Source organism: Varanus komodoensis, unplaced genomic scaffold (genome assembly GCF_004798865.1).
Source record: "Varanus komodoensis strain SLA01 unplaced genomic scaffold, ASM479886v1 scaffold10, whole genome shotgun sequence".
Lineage (NCBI taxonomy): Eukaryota > Metazoa > Chordata > Lepidosauria > Squamata > Varanidae > Varanus > Varanus komodoensis.
In genome coordinates, this window is record NW_025335269.1 from 6486983 (window position 1) to 6504842 (window position 17860).

At 41.4% G+C, this 17860-nt stretch overlaps 1 protein-coding gene across 9 annotated transcripts in view; it reads left to right on the plus strand.

The window, feature by feature from the left end:
• Nucleotides 1-17860, plus strand: part of TNS3 (tensin 3) — a 385864-nt gene that overhangs the window by 181005 nt on the left and 186999 nt on the right. For 8 of the 9 annotated variants that reach the window (XM_044453647.1, XM_044453612.1, XM_044453592.1 and 5 more), the window contains one exon: nt 12847-12884. In XM_044453647.1, coding sequence (XP_044309582.1) covers nt 12847-12884 — 38 coding nt within the window. Of the gene's footprint in view, nt 1-12550; nt 12602-12846; nt 12885-17860 lie in introns of those variants that run through there. The other variant, XM_044453657.1, reaches the window with a different exon arrangement.

The following is a 17860-nucleotide window of genomic DNA, read 5'->3' on the forward strand; positions in this document are numbered from 1 at the left end:
TTCCACAACAGTCTCTTCCTCTGTTGTTTGTAACTGAACCTGGATACCCATGGTTAAGATGCAATACCCTGAGTTCTAGTAATTCAAACTTTATTCTAGCTGCTTTTCTATAACAGGCACAATTTTACTAGCCTGTCCTCCTCTGCTCACCTCTTTTAATCTTGTATGGAACCTCTTTCATCCCAGTGGCTGAATTCCATGATCTTAGGAGCCACATTCCAGTTCCAAAGCCAAAAAAGGCAGGACCAGAAGTGAAAGGGGTGAGGCCAAAATACAAACAATACAGCATATTAACTATAGCTCTTAATCAACAAAGAAATGGTGGTTGGGAAGAAGTGAGGCCAGGAGAAGGGATGTGACCTTGTGTGGACCTCTGGAGGCTAGAGTTTGCCTTTAGCCCTAAGATTCTGCATATTGACTACAGCCATTTGAAGGGTCCTTTGATGATCATCTCTGTTTTTCTAGGAGATGCTAATATTGTTTTGTTTGGGGTTTTTTTTAATGATGGTCCAAGAGTGCCTCCCTGCGTTAGTTGCCCCCTTCTTTGACTGTGAAAATAGGAAGGGACTTTTGACATTTTTCATGGGTGAGTTGGAGAAATTCTTAAACATTTGGAGAGGGGCTGGGGCTCTTGTATTAAATGTGTTAGTAGAGTTTCTCTCTGTCTGTCTGTCTGTCTCTCTCTCTCTCTCTCTCTCTCTCTCTCTCTCTCTCTCTCTCAATGCTTTCTGTCACTTTTCCCACCTGTAATGGTCCTGGAATTACATTATCTTGTGACATAGCATCCCTTCACTGAGGAATTGCATGTGTGCATGCACACATGAGAAGTGGCTCCAGAATGGGTATGGGTTAGTACGTCTTCTAAGCAGAAGCATTACAAAGTAAAAGGGGAAGGATGCCTCTGCTACTTGACATTGCCTATCTCCATTTCCCAAATAATTTTAAGAATTGCTCCAGACCACTAAAGATTGTATACTTTTTTCTCCACTTTTCATTCCCCACAATCCTCTTTCCTCCACATGTTAAAAAGTTCAGAGCAGAACTTTCAGAATAGCACAGTCTGTTGCTCGTCTTGGAAAGATGCATGTCTTTTCACTTGTTATAATAAGAATTCCATTTCATACAGGATAATCTGGTACTTCATATGTCTCCAAGAATAAGAAAGTCCTTGAAGGATCCAGACAAAAGAAAGTTTTTGTTAACTGGAATTGAGCTATTCCGCCTCTCTTTAGCATACTGAAATGTCACGGTTAACATATCATTGGTTCACAAGAATATTCTGTGGGCCAGTAACTTTTGCAGATTTAAGCTTTGACAAATAGCCGCCCCAAGGCTTCGGTGAATGGGGCGGCACAGAAGTCCTCTAAAATAAGTAAGTAAGTAAGTAAGTAAGTAAGTAAGTAAGTAAGTAAGTAAGTTCAAGACTGCTCACCCCCTTCCATAATTCACAATCAAATTATAAAAACTAATAGCAAGCATAACTCTTTGGGTGAATAATCAACTGGATGTGCAAAGGCTGGTTACTTTCTGGTACAGGAATAGGCAGCTTGTTCAGCTCTTTTCAAGAGCCATAGTGAAAACTGGATGATAAGCAGGAGAAACTATGGCTAATCTATATATTTAGAGAAGCAGAATGGATAATTTTACTTATTGCTTACATGCACAAAATGGATTTCAAACCAGTATTACAGGTATCTGTGAAATCACTGTGCTGGGACTTGAAAGGCTTCTTTCTTCTGGAATGGGTGTGCGTGCATGCATGTGTTCATGCGTGCATGCGTTTTAATGATTTCACTCCATACTGTCCTTTACTCAGCCATCTAGTATAGGTAGTACCCAGGTTATGTACATCTGGGTTATGAACAACCTGTACTTACAAATAAGGAAACCTGGAAGTCTTCCCTTGGCCTTGAGTGGCAAGCAGGTGCCTGTGGGCCACTACCTGCCAACCACTGCTCACTGCCTGGCAAGCTGTGAATTCAGAGCTCACATCAGGCAGTGGGGAGAAGGAGGGAGGGAGGGAGGGAGGGAGGGAAAAAGCAGCACCAGTGAGCTGTGAAGTCAGAACTAGAAAGCAACTTCAGTGGTAACCCCCTGACCTACCACTCCAGCAGCACAATCAATCCCTCTCCAGCACCAGGTCCATCTCCATTATCACCGAGTTAACGTTTGACTTAATGTTAGCTCAGGAAGTATTCACTTGTAATGATCTTTTTACTATTTTTTCTATCTTTCTATCAGTCTAAACTGTTTTAAGAACTGTACTGTATATCACCCCTTCATGGATCACTACCTTGTTGTGATGAAGGGGCTTGCATAGCTCAATGAAGCTATGAGCTATGCTGTGCAGGTGCACCCAAGATGGACAGGTCATAGCAGAGAGCTCTGACAAAACATGATCCACCGGAGAAGGAAATGGCAACCCACTCCAGTACCCTTGCCATTATAACCCCATGGACAGTACCAAAAGGCAAAAAGATAATGACGCTGGAAGATGAGCCCCTCAGGTCGGATGGTGTCCAATATGCTACTGGGGAGGAGCAGAGGGCTATATTAGTAGCACCAGAAAGAATGAAGCGACTGGGTCAAAGCCGAAAGGACACTCAGTTGCAGATGTATCCGGTGCTGAAAGGAGAGTCCAATGCTGTAAAGAGCTATACTCCTTAGGAACGTGGAATGTAAGATCCATGAATCAAGGCAAGCTGGATGTGGTCAAACAAGAGATGACAAGACTGAACATCGACATCTTAGGAATCAGTGAACTCAAATGGACAGGAATGGGTGAATTTAATTCAGATGACCATCAGGTATACTACTGTGGGCAAGAATCCCTCAGAAGAAATGGAGTAGCCTTCATAGTCAATAAAAGAGTAGGAAAAGCAGTACTGGGATACAATCTCCAAAATGACAGAATGATCTCAGTTTGAATCCAAGGCATACCATTCAACATCACAGTAGTCCAAGTCTATGCCCCAACCACTGGTGATGAAGAGACTGAAGTTGAGTGGTTCTATGAAGGCCTACAACACCTTCTAGAATTAACACCTCAAAAATGATGTCCTTATCATCATGGGGGATTGGAATGCTAAAGTAGGAAGCCAAAAGATAACTGGAGTAACAGGCCTTGGAGTTTGGCCTTGGAGTACAAAATGAAGCAGGGCACAGGCTGATAGAATTTTGTCAAGAGAATACGATGGTCATAGCAAACACTCTTTCCAACAACCCAAGAGACGACTCTACACATGGACATCACCAGACAGTCAACACAGAAATCAGATTGACTATGTGCTCTGCAGCCAAAGAAGGAGAAGCTCTATACAGTCAGTAGAAACAAGACCAGGAGCTGACTGTGGCTCAGATCATGAGCTTCTTGTTGCAAAATTTAGGCTTTAAATGAAGAAAGTAGGGAAAAGCACTAGGCCACTCAGATATGACCTAAATCATATCCCTGATGAATATACAGTAGAGGTGACAAATAGATTTAAGGAATTAGATCTGATTGAGTGCCTGAAGAACTATGGATGGAGGTTTGCAACATTGTACAAGAGGTAGCAACTAAAACCATCCCAAAGAAAAAGAAATGCAAGAAAGCAAAATGGCTGTCTGAGGAAGCTTTACAAATAGCTGAGGAAAGGAAGCGAGAGGCAAGGGAGAAAGAGAAAGATACACCCAACTGAATGCAGAATTCCAGTGAATACTAGAAGAGATAAGAAGGCCTTCTTAAGTGAACAATGCAAAGAAATGGAAGAAAACAATAGAATAGGGACGACCAGAGATATCTTCAAGAAAACTGGAGATATGAAGGGAATGTTTTGTGCAAAGATGGGCATGATGAAGGACCAAAATGACAGGGACCTAACAGAGGCAGAGGAAATTAAGAAGAGGTGGGAAGATTACACAGAAGAACTATACAAGAAACGTCCCTGATAACCACGATGGGGTACTCGCTGACCTCGAGCCAGACATCCTGGATTGTGAAGTCATATGGGCCTTAGGAAGTCTGAGCAACAACAAAGCTAGTGGAGGCGACAGTATTCCAGCTGAGCTATTCAAAATTTTAAAAGACGAAGCAGTAAAAGTGCTATACTCAATATGCCAGCAAATTTGGAAAACTCAGCAGTGACCACAAGATTGGAAAAGGTCAATTTACATTCCAATCCCAAAGAAGGGCAATGCCAAAGAATGTTCAAACTATCGCACCATTGCACTCATTTCACATGCTAGCAAAGTTATACTCAAAATCGGACAAGCTAGGCTCCAGCAATATGTGAACCGAGAACAACCAGAAGTACAGGCAGGATTTCAAAGAGGCAGAGAAACTAGAGATCAAATTGCCAACATATGCTGGATCATGGAGAAAGCTAGGGAGTTTCAGAAAAACATCTACTTCTGCTTCATTGACTATGCTAAAGCCTTTGATCGTGTGGATCACAACAAATTGTGGCAAGTTCTTAAAGCGATGGGAGTACCAGACCATCTTATTTGTCTCTTGAGAAACCTATATGCTGTTCAAGAAGCAACAGTGAGAACTGGACACGGAACCACTGATTGGTTCAAAATTGAGAAAGGAGTTCGGCAAGGCTGTATACTGCCTATTTAACTTATATGCAGAGCACATCATGAGAAAGGTGGGGCTGGATGAATCACCAGTTGGAATTAAGGTTGCTGGGAGAAATGTCAACAACTGAGATATGCAGATGATACCACTGTAATGGCAGAAAGTGAAGAGGAACTAAAGAGCCTCTTGATGCGGGTGAAGGAGGAGAGCGCAAAAGTAGGCTTGAAACTCAACATTAAGAAAACTAAGATCATGGCATCCGGTCCTCTCACTTCCTGGCAAATGGATGGGGAAGAAATGGAGGTACTGACAGATTTTATTTTCCTGGGCTCCAAGATCACCACTGATGGGAACCGCAGCCAAGAAATTAAAAGACGCTTGCTCCTTGAGAGGAAAACTATGGCAAATCTAGACAGCATACTAAAAAGAAGAGACATCACCCTGCTGACAAAAGTGTGTATAGTGAAGGCTATGGTTTTCCCAGTTGCAATGTATGGCTGTGAAAGTTGGGCCATGAGGAAGGCAGAGAGCTGAAGAATTAAGGCCTTTGAATAGTGGTGCTGGAGGAGACTCCTGTGAGTCCCTTGGACTGCAAGGCGATCAAACTGGTCAGTCTTAGAGGAGATCAACCCTGACTGCTCTTTCGAAGGCCAAATACTGAAGATGAAACTCAAATACTTTGGCCACCCAATGAGAAGGAAGGACTCACTGGAGGAGACCCTAATTCTGGGCACCATTGATGGCAAAAGAAGGGTACAGCAGAGGATGAGGTGGCTAGATGGAGTCACTGAAGCAGTTGGTGTGAGCCTAAGTGGACCCAGGGGTATGGTGGAGGGCAGGAAGTCCTGGAGAAATGTTGTCCATGGAGTCGTGATGGGTTGGACACGACTTTGCGACTAACAACAACAACAACAACAACTGTATATCTACACACATACATAGAAACATAGAGTGAGTCAGAAGGGGACTCCCGGGCCATCTAGTCTGACCTCCGGCACCAGCCGGCTCCGCTCATGACATGCCCACTATGTGGACGTCCAGCCTATCCTTGAACACTCGGACCGATGGGGCCTCAACGACCTCTCGTGGAAGCCCATTCCACACCCTTGGGGTCCTACAAACCGCCACCAACCTTGTGGCCCTACGCTGCACTGACTCCAATCTGGCTATATCCTTTCTGTAATGAGGAGCCCAAAACTGAACACAATACTCCAATTGCGGGCGCACCAGAGTCGTATAGATTGGTAGTAATACCTCTCTCGATCTAGAAGCCACACTTCTGGCTATGCAACCAAGGGTGGTGTTCACCCTCTTGACCACCGCATCACACTGCTGACTTATGTTTAGCCTGCAGTCAACCAGCACCCTGAGATCCCTTTCACAAGTGCTGCTCTCCAGTAAAAGCAGCATCTAGTAAAAACAGAACTTTGTGACAATGTGTGTTCCAAGACAAAACTTCCATTTCCTCTGAAATAAGGAACCCTTCTTTCAGACTTCAGACATAATTAAGTCTTTCATAAGTTGGTAAAATGTACAGAGTTCAAGAAGTGAATGCATATTTTAAGACTAGAGAAGCTTTTCAAATTTTGGAAAGCATAGAAATCCAACTCTTAGGGTACAATCCTTTGCTTGCTTAGACAGGCAAAAGCTTGGCTAGCTAATGAATGCTGGGAGCGGTGTGATATTTTTCTGTCTAAACATGCATAAGGCTTTTTGGGGGGAAAGCCCTTGTCTGTTAGACTTTTAAAGATTTCATGGAAACAAAAATGCCGGATGTCTGCACTTTATCTTTATTACATAACAGCTATAAAAGTGTAACTCAAATACTTTATGCAGAGTTGAGGGCTATACATTATTCAAATATCTCCACTTACTTGAAACTTTGATGTTCTGCTTTTCTTCTTTATTTTTAAAGTAATCTTTTGTCATTTCATTTTTATCTGGCAACTCTCTTTCGCTGGTATATCTCCTCTAAAATGTTTGTCAGACATTTGCCAGAATAGAGTAGAAACATATCTGATTTGATAATTCTTGAAGCTTTCTTTTCTTTTCTTTTTTTAGGAGATTTTTTTTTTGAAGTAGAGTAACCTGTCTAAATATCTCCTTCCCTATACTTTTCTGCCAACATGCAAGAGACAATCGTTCTTGGAACTCTTGCCAGAATTCTTAAAACACAAATTTGGCAGGGCCTGGATTACTTGACAAGAGATTGGATGTGTGGAATGCAGCCCCTCAGCTGTTGAGCCTTGAAGCTGCCTTGCTGAGTGTGACATTGATTAAAACTGCTGGACTACTTCAAACAGACTTATCTCTGTTGGAGGGATATTAGCTGTGATTTTTAGTAGACTAATACAAGGAGACATGGTCTAGTTTGGGCCACAGTCTATAGAAGTAGTGAATGGTACACCATCAGTAATTTTTTCTGAAGAATGCCAAAGCTTGGTAAAGAATACTTATTGAGATATTTTAATTGTAAGTCATGCATTCTTTTTTCCTGTAATTATGATTTCCCCTGCAAATATTGTTCTAGCCGATGTGTTACAAAACTGCTGTAGTTGACAGGTGTGCGTGTGTGCATGTTCGCGCTTAATCTGTATGTTCTTGCACGGAAAATCTAAATGCTTGTTTATAGAGTTGATGCTGACTTTCCTGAAGTAATGTCTAACATTAAATCATGACTATCAACTGTATGGAAAGCTAAGAAGTGATGGAAGTTGTCTGATAGTTGGGAGTATTTATTCTGTGGGTAATTGTATATACCAGCTAAAGCTATAAATAGGTTTTTGGTCTAAAAGTTCTGAAGAAATTAAATGTTCAAGAGTCTGAAAGGGAAAATAATTGTGCGGATTGACATGCTTTCCTTGTATAAAGTTGTCGAGTCTTAAATAGCATAGCTAAGCTTATTCTGAAAGCAAGTGCTATGAAGAATTAATGTACTAAACAGGGTAGAGCAATGCAACTATAACTAAAGAACAATATTTCACTGGCAGAGAGCTGGTTTGGTGAAGTGGTTAAGAGCATAGGTCTGGAACTGAGGTGATCAGGGTTCTAGGCCCTGCTCAGCCATGGAGCCAGCTGGGTGACTTTGGGCCAGTCAGAGACTCTCAGCCCAGCCTACCTCACAGGATTGTTGTTGTGGAGATAAGCTTGAGTATAGCAGGAGAAAAATGATGCAAGCCATTTAGAATTTTTTTTAAAAAGGAGAAGAAGGAATTTAAATCAAATAAATACATAAGTAAATAAAATAAGCTTGAGAAAAAGATGTAACTGACCCAGTGTCTCATGTCTGTTTATTGACCCTAGCTCCACTTACTGAAACCAACCATATTTCCATAGTATCTATGATTTTACTAGGGCCATGGCCAAAACCAACACATATCTCTGGAAAGTTCTAGATTAGAGTTCTTTACCTAGTTTTCCTAGAGGTAGGACTGTAAGAAAGAATGTGGAATGGACCAATTTGCCTTTCAAGTCTGTGAACTTCCAGTTGGCTCCATAAACCTTCTGTATGCTGCCTGAAATTTGCAGAATGGCAGCAGTTTTTAGGCATCTGCCAGACAGCGGTATATGGCTAATGACTTGCTGAGGTGACTTACTAGGTGCTCTGTGGATATCCTGGAGAATTTGACTGTTTTCCAGGAATGTGTAAAATCTCTTTGATGTGTACACAAGAATGGGAGGTGATTGGATAAACTTCATCATGCAGAAATGCTAGATTAGTCTCATTGTGATGAATGTTAAAAAGGAAAAAAAGAAGCATGAATATTGGACTGTAGCTTCAGTGTAATATGTGTAATATGATATGTTAGTGTACAAAATCAGTTTAGTTACCTGTTGACCCACTAGTGTACAATAGGCTAACGACTAAGAGGATTGCAGCAAATGAATAATTAAAGGAACCCAGGAACCCAGTGTACTTACTACCCACAGAAGAGGCTATCCATTAAATCATGGGTCTTCAAACTACAGCCCACAGGCCGGATCTGGCCCGCCATGCCCATTTATCCAGCCTGCTGCAGAGGTTTTGGACTCCCTGTGTGCACACCCGCCACTGCCTGCCTCGCCCCACGTGCGGGGAGACAGCAGCTTGCTCGCACGGAGATCGTTTTGGACTCGCTCGGATAAAATGATCTCCAAGCGAGCAAGCGGCTGCTTCATGCGCCCGCCTCGCCGTGCACTCCCGGCTGCACTTCCCCTTGCCTGCCTGGCCTGGCCTGGCCTGGCCTGGCCTGGCGGCGCACCCCGCCCCTGCCTCAGCCGCAGCCTGTGCGCCCGTGTGCCCCGCCCCCACCCCTTCCCCGGCCCACACAAACCAGCGGCACCCCCTTTCCGGCCCGTGCCCAGCACCAGCACCTTTCAGCTGGCCCCCAGGTGAGGACCCCTGCATTAAATGATCCATTGTACTGGCCTTGCCCTGCCTTCCAGTCTGAGCTAGCACTTTAAAACATTGTTTTGGGTGCTGCTGTCCTGTGCAAGCAATCAGAACTGACATTTTAAACATGTTTTACATATTTATTTTTAATTTAAGGTATTTCTATACCATTCAATTAGACAAGCTTACAGAATGGTTTACAGAATATACTTTTAGAAATCAGCAGTGCTTTTTTTGTAAGAAAAAAGGTGCTGAAACTCACATCTTGTTAATCTTTTATTTAACAAATTACATATTCAGTTCTTAACATAAATTTAATTTATTGTATTTAAGGCAAATGTTCATAGTAAATTCCAAAGTTTTGTCCAATTCTCACCCGACAAATCTTCTCGACTCCTTTCCTGTTAGTATCTATGTGTTCTATCATTGTGTCTGTTAATATTCTGGCCTTTTTATTAGCAGGACCGGTAGTTGAGAAGTAATTAGTAATTTTTTTCGTTTTTAAATTTGTGGTCACACTTTTACACTAAAAATTAAAAAAAGATTTTCAATTCACCAACTTTTTTTTTAAATAAAGAAATTATTTACCTTTTGCATGTAGTCAATCACTGTACACACACCCACACACATCAGCTGTGTAACGGAACATAACGGTCGCCGCCTGCGATAAGCACTTAGCACGCAACCACACGACCGATCACAAGCCACGCAGTGCCACAAGCTGAGCAGCGCCATCATAACCAGCGCGGACGAAGTGCGCATGCATCGGATTCAGCACACAAGCAGCCTGCCTTCACCATTTTAATGATTTTGCCACCAACCTGCTATGCTCGACAGGGCGATTCACATCCACGTGGACCAAACATCAAATTTTCAAAAGTTACTTTTAAAATTTGGAAAATCCATCAAAAAAAAAAAAAAAAAAAGGTGCTGGAACTCTGTTCTGGTGCTTTTTTATGACAAAAAAAGCACTGGAAGTCAGTAACAATCTATTTTAAAAAATTAAAATAACCTTTCCTGTCATAAAACAGCAACATAATAAAATTTGACAGGCCATGATAAATCAATAGCAAAACAATGCATAATAACATAATGACCATTCCACCTGTTTTTGGCAGTAATGTATTTTCAGGCATGAAGTGACATTTCTTTGGCTTGGGATCTTGCCTGAACACAGATCTTCCTAGCACTGGGCTGTATTTTGTGTGTTCCCAGGTCTAATTCCCCATCCTCTGCCCCGGTTCTAACTCCTGGCTCTAGGTTCAGCCTTGAAAGTTGAGCAGGGGCCATTCTGCCATAACTTCATGCTGAGGGTTTTTTTTTTTTTTTTTTTTTTTTTTTGGATATTCAGAGCTATCCAACTCTTACTATGACTTGCTGCTTAAGGATTGCCTTTTGCCTTTAATATAGCTTATCCAAAATGATGGGATGCACAGAAACCCTTGGGGTTGGGTAGACCTCTCTAAAGGCATTTTTATGGTTATCAGAGTGAAGTATATTTCTAATTAAATGTAAGAAAAAGTCTTAGTTGTTAGAAGTTTGGGAAATATTAATATAAAAATAGCAAATAGAAATATTGCCATGCCTCTGTGGTTTTAAAGATTTATCTGGATGATCCCCAGATTTATCCTGGATGATATTTTTAAACGCATGTCTCAGATGGGAAGTGGGGGATGGTAATCTCTTTTCTGTCTTGGCAATTATTTTTAATGCTTACTCCTATCTCAACTTATGCATTTATTTATTTTATGAGAAATGTTGCCCTTTGGCTCTAAAACCCACTCTCACGTAGTTTTCATTAGTATAACTCAAACACTATACTTGAGTGCTGCCAGGAAATGTGTTCCCCTCTGTGCCTACATTTGTTGTTGTTCAGTCGCAAAGTGGTGCCCAACTCTCTGAGACCCCATGGACAACATTCCTCCAGGTTCTCTTGTCCTCCACCTTCCCTTGGAGTTCACCAGGCCCGACACCCACCTCCCCAGTGACCCCATCCAGCCACCTCAACCTCTGCTGTCCCCTTCTCCTTTTGCCTTCAATCCTTCCCAGCATCAGGGTCTTTTCCAGGGACTCCTTCCTTCTCATGAGGTGGCCAAAGTATTTGAGTTTCATCTTCAGGATCTGGCCTTCTAAAGAGCAGTCAGGGTTGATCTCCTTGCAGTCCGAGGGACTCACAGGAGTCTCCTCCAGCACCACAATTCAAAGGCCTCAAAGCTTCGGCGCTCAGCCTTCCTTGTGGTCCAACTTTCACAGCCATACATTGCAACTGGGAAAACCATAGCCTTGACTATACGCATGTTTGTTGGCAGGATGATGTCTCTGATTTTTAGTATGCTGTCTAGATTTGCCATAGCTTTCCTCCCCAGGAGCAAGCATCTTTTAATTTCATGGCTGCAGTCCCTGTCTATGGTGATCTTGGAGCCCAGGAAAATAAAATCTGTCACTACCTCCATTTCTTCCCCTTCTATTTACCAGGAAGTGATAGGACCGGATGCCATGATCTTAATTTTCTTAATGTTGAGTTTCAAGCCAACTTTTGCGCTCTTCTTCTTCACCTGCATCAAGAGGCTTTAGTTCCTCTTCACTTCCTGCCATTTGAGTGGTATCATGTGCATATCTGAGGTTATTTATATTTCTTCTGGCAATCTTAATTCCAATTTGTGATTCATTACTCAGTTTAGCTTTCACATTTCTAAATTTGAAATGAAACATCATTTCATTGATGTAAAGAGAATTTGCGCATTGTGATTTTGTTATTTCCTAACATCTGCATTTTAAGTTATCAAGGTGTTTATTCTCAACTTTTAACCTCTGCCTCCTGCTTGTAGAATTCTCTGCACCCTCCTACAAGGGCTTTGTCTAATATCTCCTCTCCCCTGTTCAGGTGGTTGATCCAAGCTTAGGAGGCTAGATAGGTTTATCAATAGCTCTTGACCATGACAGCTGAATGGAACCTGCATGTTCAGAGGCAGTATATCTCTGAAAACCCATGCTAGGGAAAAATAGGTGTTGGCCATTGCCTGATACCCTGTGACTTGGCCTGATCCAGAAAGGTTAATCTCATGTTGCTGTTATATGTATGACGATGTTGATATATCCTTATTTATGTGTAGTCTGTAAACCACTATGGGAGTATTATGGTAGAAATAGTCCACTCTAGTAATTTGTCCTTTTTACCTGATATTGCTGCATACCTCTGGTCTTTCCCAGTATTGATTTGTGGATGCCTTTTGGGAAAGATGGCGTAATTCTTTAAAAAAATAATCTCCAGACTCTGGCTGTTATCAACTGACTCGTATGCCACTTATCTAGAATTAGAGTTGCACAGAGTTTACCTTTTAACTGCTTGCTTAGACTTAGTGTTGAGAAAGCAGTATTAGTTGTGGAGTGAGACATATGACTGTACCACTCATGGTCACTTGAGAGTCAAGGAAACCTTGTGACTCATTTTGGTCTTTGGAAAACTATAGTCCACAGTCTAGGTGGTTTTAAAACACTGCCTTAGAAACTAATTTCAATAACACTGGCCTGGCCGTTGATGCCAGCATAACCCTATGCCATGAGCTATGGTTTTTCTGACACTCACTGGAATGTAGGATATGAGGCAACTGTAATGTTTGTGAAAGACTTTCCAGATATTAATATTACATGAGAAAAAGCACCCAGACAAGGTGCAAAAGAATTTCTGCATACACTACAACATACCAATATGATTAAAAATAGAGATGAAAAGGCAAGACTTGATTGTACTGTTTTACTAAACTTGTTTTTAATCCAAAGAGTTGGATTTGGATTGGGATATATCTAAGGAAAGACTGCTCATAGAGTTGAATGTAGAAAGGAGATCTGAGGAGGCTTACTGTATTGGTGGCATTTTCCTTTTCTAAACCCATTTTTCTTTGATTTTTTCCTCCAGTTTGCAAATATGCTTGCCACAAGAAATGTGAAGCAAAGGTAAGTTCTTGCTTTTTTAAATGTTAAATGTGTTGGCTTGGATGAAAAGAATTTTGCAGCAACTATGCATGTTGAGGGGCTTGTTGGTATTCTGTTTTTTAAAGTGTCAGAAGTATCTAGAATAGAGGCAGCAAGTAACAGTTTAGTATGCTGGGTGGGGGGAGGATTGTGGTTCAGATGCATGAGGATTCCATTTTGACTCTGGAGGAAGGATGGGTTTTAAAAGGTAATAAATGAATAAATAAAATATCAGGAACTTTTAATGGTCAATATCAGCTATTTTTTTTAACCCCAGAGAGTTTTGCCTGGTGCCAACTTTATACTCTTTTGGCAGCAGGTAAAGACTTTTTTATTCAGTCATCATTTTAATAATTGAGGTTTTTAGATATTTTAAGATCTGTCCACAGTCTCCTTTCCTTTCCTTTCCTTAGTTTTATGAAGTGCAGTTTTATGTTGGCTTAATATCTACTGTTTTAATTATTGTATCTTTGTAATATTATATTTTATTTTAAATCATGAGCTATTTGTCAGAAAGGACAGGATATAAATGTTTTATTAAATTAAATATTAAAATTAAATTATTTTTTTAAAGAAATGGGTTATTTAGAAGTTGCCTTGATTCTTTGTAAGCTACTTAGCCAACTTGTCAGAGGCAGAGAATAGAATGAAGACACATGCAAGAATCTGAAACATTTAAGAATAGCTATCTTAATGCACTTGCTTGATTGATATGATTAACCATGGTTTAGTGCTCTAGGGATGAACCTGCATGAAATTGAGTAAAGCTTCTGGATCACATGTTTCTTCTCTTCTCTCCCTTTTCCCGCATAGAAGAGCACTCTGGCAGTCCACTTTTACTGTATCCTGATTTACTTTGGTGCTCAAGCTAGAGATCCCGATTTTAAACTAACCTTAGTTACTTTAATAAGCCAGCTTCTGAATCCATGCTTTGAAGACCTCTTGTATAGCAATTGTTACCCTTGCAACCACAGTGAATTTTGTTGCCTTACAATCTAGCACTGTGTGGATGAGCCCACAAGAAATAGCAGGCTCATCCCACCCCCCTCTCCCCCCAAATCCCATCTGGGAACTGTTTGGAAACAATCCAAATTGGTTCATCCCTTTTATCCCCATGAGCTGTGATCTTGCCCAGCAATTTAGGCTTGACCTTGCCCCCTCAATTCGGCTTTCATGGGAGCTTTATTTCAAGCCTAAATGCAGACCTATACATCCATACTTGTAGGTTCCATTGAGTTCAGTGGGGCTTGTAAATTGACTGCAGGGCTGCAGCCCCAATATTCCCTTCTGTTAAAGGAAAACAATGTATTTGTCTTCAAAGCTTTTATCTGTCTTGTTTGTGTTCCTTTTCATCTTTATTATTCCTACCACTCTTCTGACTGTCTTTTATATTCATTTTTTAAAAACCTCCTGTGTGTATTTCTCTGAACGCAGCTGCTCTAGAAAGGGAATCCTGCTTCATGATCTGAGAACACAACTGTGGATGGAGTGAATGTGTGTATTGGCAATTTTGGAAACAATGCAAATTGGTTCAGAGAATTAGAATGGAGATAACTTTCAGATTCAAGGAATAGTCCTCATTTCTAGTGTTGTTGTTGGTTTGGAGGGTAAACAATGATTGTCGTGTTTATAAGAACAGAATATTTTTTCTATGTCTTCTGCTCCAGTCACCATTTCCAGTGATATTTCTTGCCTGTATATTTTATGGCAGGTGACATGTTTTAGCAGTCTTGTTGATTTTGCAGGGTGGTAGGATGAAAAACCCAAATTTGGATGAAAGTCTAGCATACCAGTGTAACCAGAATGATGGAATGAAGTGGATAAGTACCTACAAAGTATTTAGAGACTTGAAAATACAAACAGGAAAAACTTAATTGTTACCAGAAGAATGACAAGTGGTGGGGGAATGGATTTGTGATGAAGCATCAGAAGGCAGGGCTAAGTTGGTACTTGTGCACAAACTCCTTGGCATGCTATGACCACTGATGTGTGTGATTTGGTAGAAGATGTCTTCACTTCCAAGCTGTGGCAAACAGGTGTTTTCAGTGTTCAAAGACAATACATTAGACACAAATGGTATTTTGTTGTGCCTGCTTTAAATGTTTCCTTCAGAGCCAATTGTCTGTAGGCTCTAGCTATGTTGTAGGCCATGGGTCCTCAAACTACAGCCTGCAGGCCAGATCCGGCCTGTCATGCCCATTTATCTGGCCCGCCTCAGAGTTTTGGACTCTTCACACCTGCACCCATTGCCGCCCGCCTCCCACGCGCTTGCCACCGCCTCACCGCACAGGCTCGGAGATGGTTTTGGACTCACTGGGAGATCTCTTGAGTGAGCGAGCCACTGCCGCATGTACTTGCCGCCACCTTGCGCGTGCCTGTTGACCGTACCCATTGCTGCTGCCTTTCAACTGGCCCCCTGTTGAAAAAGTTTGAGGACCCCTGTTGTAGGCCATGCATTCTATGTTTCCACAGTTGCTTGTCATTTCAGGGAAGTTAGAAATTATGCTGCTAAGCTTACTGAGTAGCTGGAATCTAAATGTGACTGGCCATCCACGTAACTGGCCTTGTTATGGGGCCTTGTCATATTTTTGTCCAAATATGATATAAGACCCCAGCATTTATTTATGATTTAAAAGTGTAAACATTGACACAAATATAAATCCTTTCAGTTCTGCATTAATGATCAATGCCAATAAGCCTGAAACTAAGACTAGGAAGGCTTGTAGATTTAGACTTTTGGGATCCCAGACCACCTGAGGAATTCTGGAAGTTACAGGCAAAGCCATCTAGAGGGTGAAAAACTGGCTTAGTGTTGATATACATGTTTTTCTGCCAGCTACTAATCAGTTCAATCCTGGCTTGAACATTGACATTTTCTATCAGGTCTCCACTGTAGTAGCCAGGGATTTTCTGGTCCTGAACTATTCAGAAACATCCTTAAAGCTTCAACAAGTGTGAAATTGGGGACAGTCTGGATACCCTTTTCGTCCCAGACCTATGAAAATATTTTTTTAGAGTGTGATTTCTGTATGACTAATCAGAAGTAAGTGTCACTGATTGGCAGAAAAATAGGTATAGGCGAGTTGTCAACATATGCATTTTCAAGATAGGTATAGAATTGTAATAGTCAAATCAAACTGTTCTTGTATGTGGATGTTGCCATTTCCCCTCAAGCACAGACACATACAAAGCAAACAGGCTTCACTGTATTGAGAATAATATAACACAATATAAGTATCATAGGAATGGTAAGTAATTGCAGAATAAACCCATTTTTAGCTTGCAGGATGTATTCTGCTAAATTAAATTATGCATAAGAGGAGTTGGTTTTTAGTATTATTTCTTCTGCACCTTTCTGTGCAGACAGGTAGCATGCAAACCTTAAACCTTTGTGTTTTCTCTTTAATCTTTCACTCAGACATCACTGTGCATAGAAGTAGGATATCCAACTCTATGCATAGTGAGGGAATCTGGAGGAAGGGAAAATATGTGAGCTGGACAGATCTAACAATGCTGTAAGAATGTAAGGTAGTAGGTAGGTGGTAATGGTGGTGGAAGGGACAGTCCCAGCTCATTGTGCTTCACGAAAACAATTTATTTAAGCAGACATATGTACTCCTTCAAACACTAAAAAGCATAAGGCTTTTTTTTAAAAGCACAAAAGTGTGTGCTATATTTAACTAGTGAAACAAGCTTAGATTGCAGTGCAACAGTTATTCCATACATATATCACTGAAGGTTTCAGACCTGCCAAGTTGCTATTTTCAGCTCAGTCCTGAAGACTGAAGAAGGGGGCATTAATGAAAATTAAGACTCTACAAATTTAGACCAGATGTCAGGAAGTAGTTTTTCATCCGGACAGCAACAGATATGCAACAAATATGTAGATCAGTATCTCAGACAGGGTTGTTGAGACAAAAAGCAGTACAAGCTAATACAGTCCTGAGGGACATGAAACTCTTAGTAATTTCAGTGTCCTCTTAGAGCTAGCTGCGTATCTCCCACTGCTGGATGGTTACAGAATCTCAGAAATGGCCATATCAAAGTTCTCCATTTCCATGGGGCAAAAGGCTCAGATAATTGTTCCTAAAATTTCCTTTTTACAAATCCTTTTTTATTGTGACCTGTTAATGGGCCTTCATTAGTCATTATAGTAATGTTTCAATCGGATGCGCCTCTGTTCCTGCACATGTAGCTAATTAGTTCCTAATAGGGAGAAGCAATCACCAATGCTTAATTTCTCTCTCCATTGGGTTTGTTTTCCTAGTATGGTCTTGAGCCATTCACTCTATATCAGTTAGTGTTCAGGACATATTGCTTAAATTAGAAAGCTGTTCTTTTGTCTTGCCTTCCATTCTTGGTTATCCATTACCCCTATGCCCTGGAGTGTATAGAATATGGCATACCAACTGCTTAAATCACCTGGGGCATTGTGTGGCCACAAAATTAAAATCCACAAATCACTGGGGCTTGTGTGAAGATTGCAGAAGCACACAGGTAAAGAAAGCTGTGTAAAGATATTATTGCTTGTCTGAATTGCGCTATAACTAGGAAACTGGCCATAAAGAGACTGTTTCCAGGTTTCTTCATTATAGCCCTGCACTGGGGGGAGGGGGAGGCGGGTGCACTCAGGCAGGGAACATGGGCACAGCCATCCCCCCCCCCGCCCCCAGCACAACTGCAATCACGCCCATGCAGGGAAGGTGGGCGCGCTCGCGATTGTCACCCAATGCAGAGTTTGCGACCTGCAGCAACATTTTTATGAGATTTCTGTTCGTGACCCAATTTGGTCATGAACTGAGGCATTCGTGAGCCGAGGTACCACTGTATCTCGAAGATCTGGTGGATCTTGATAGAGAAAAGGGATGGGTAGACCTATGAATCAGTGAGTAACTGGATTAATTAGGTACTGAATGATTCCTGTGTGTATGGTTCAATGGCATATTTGTGTTGCTCAG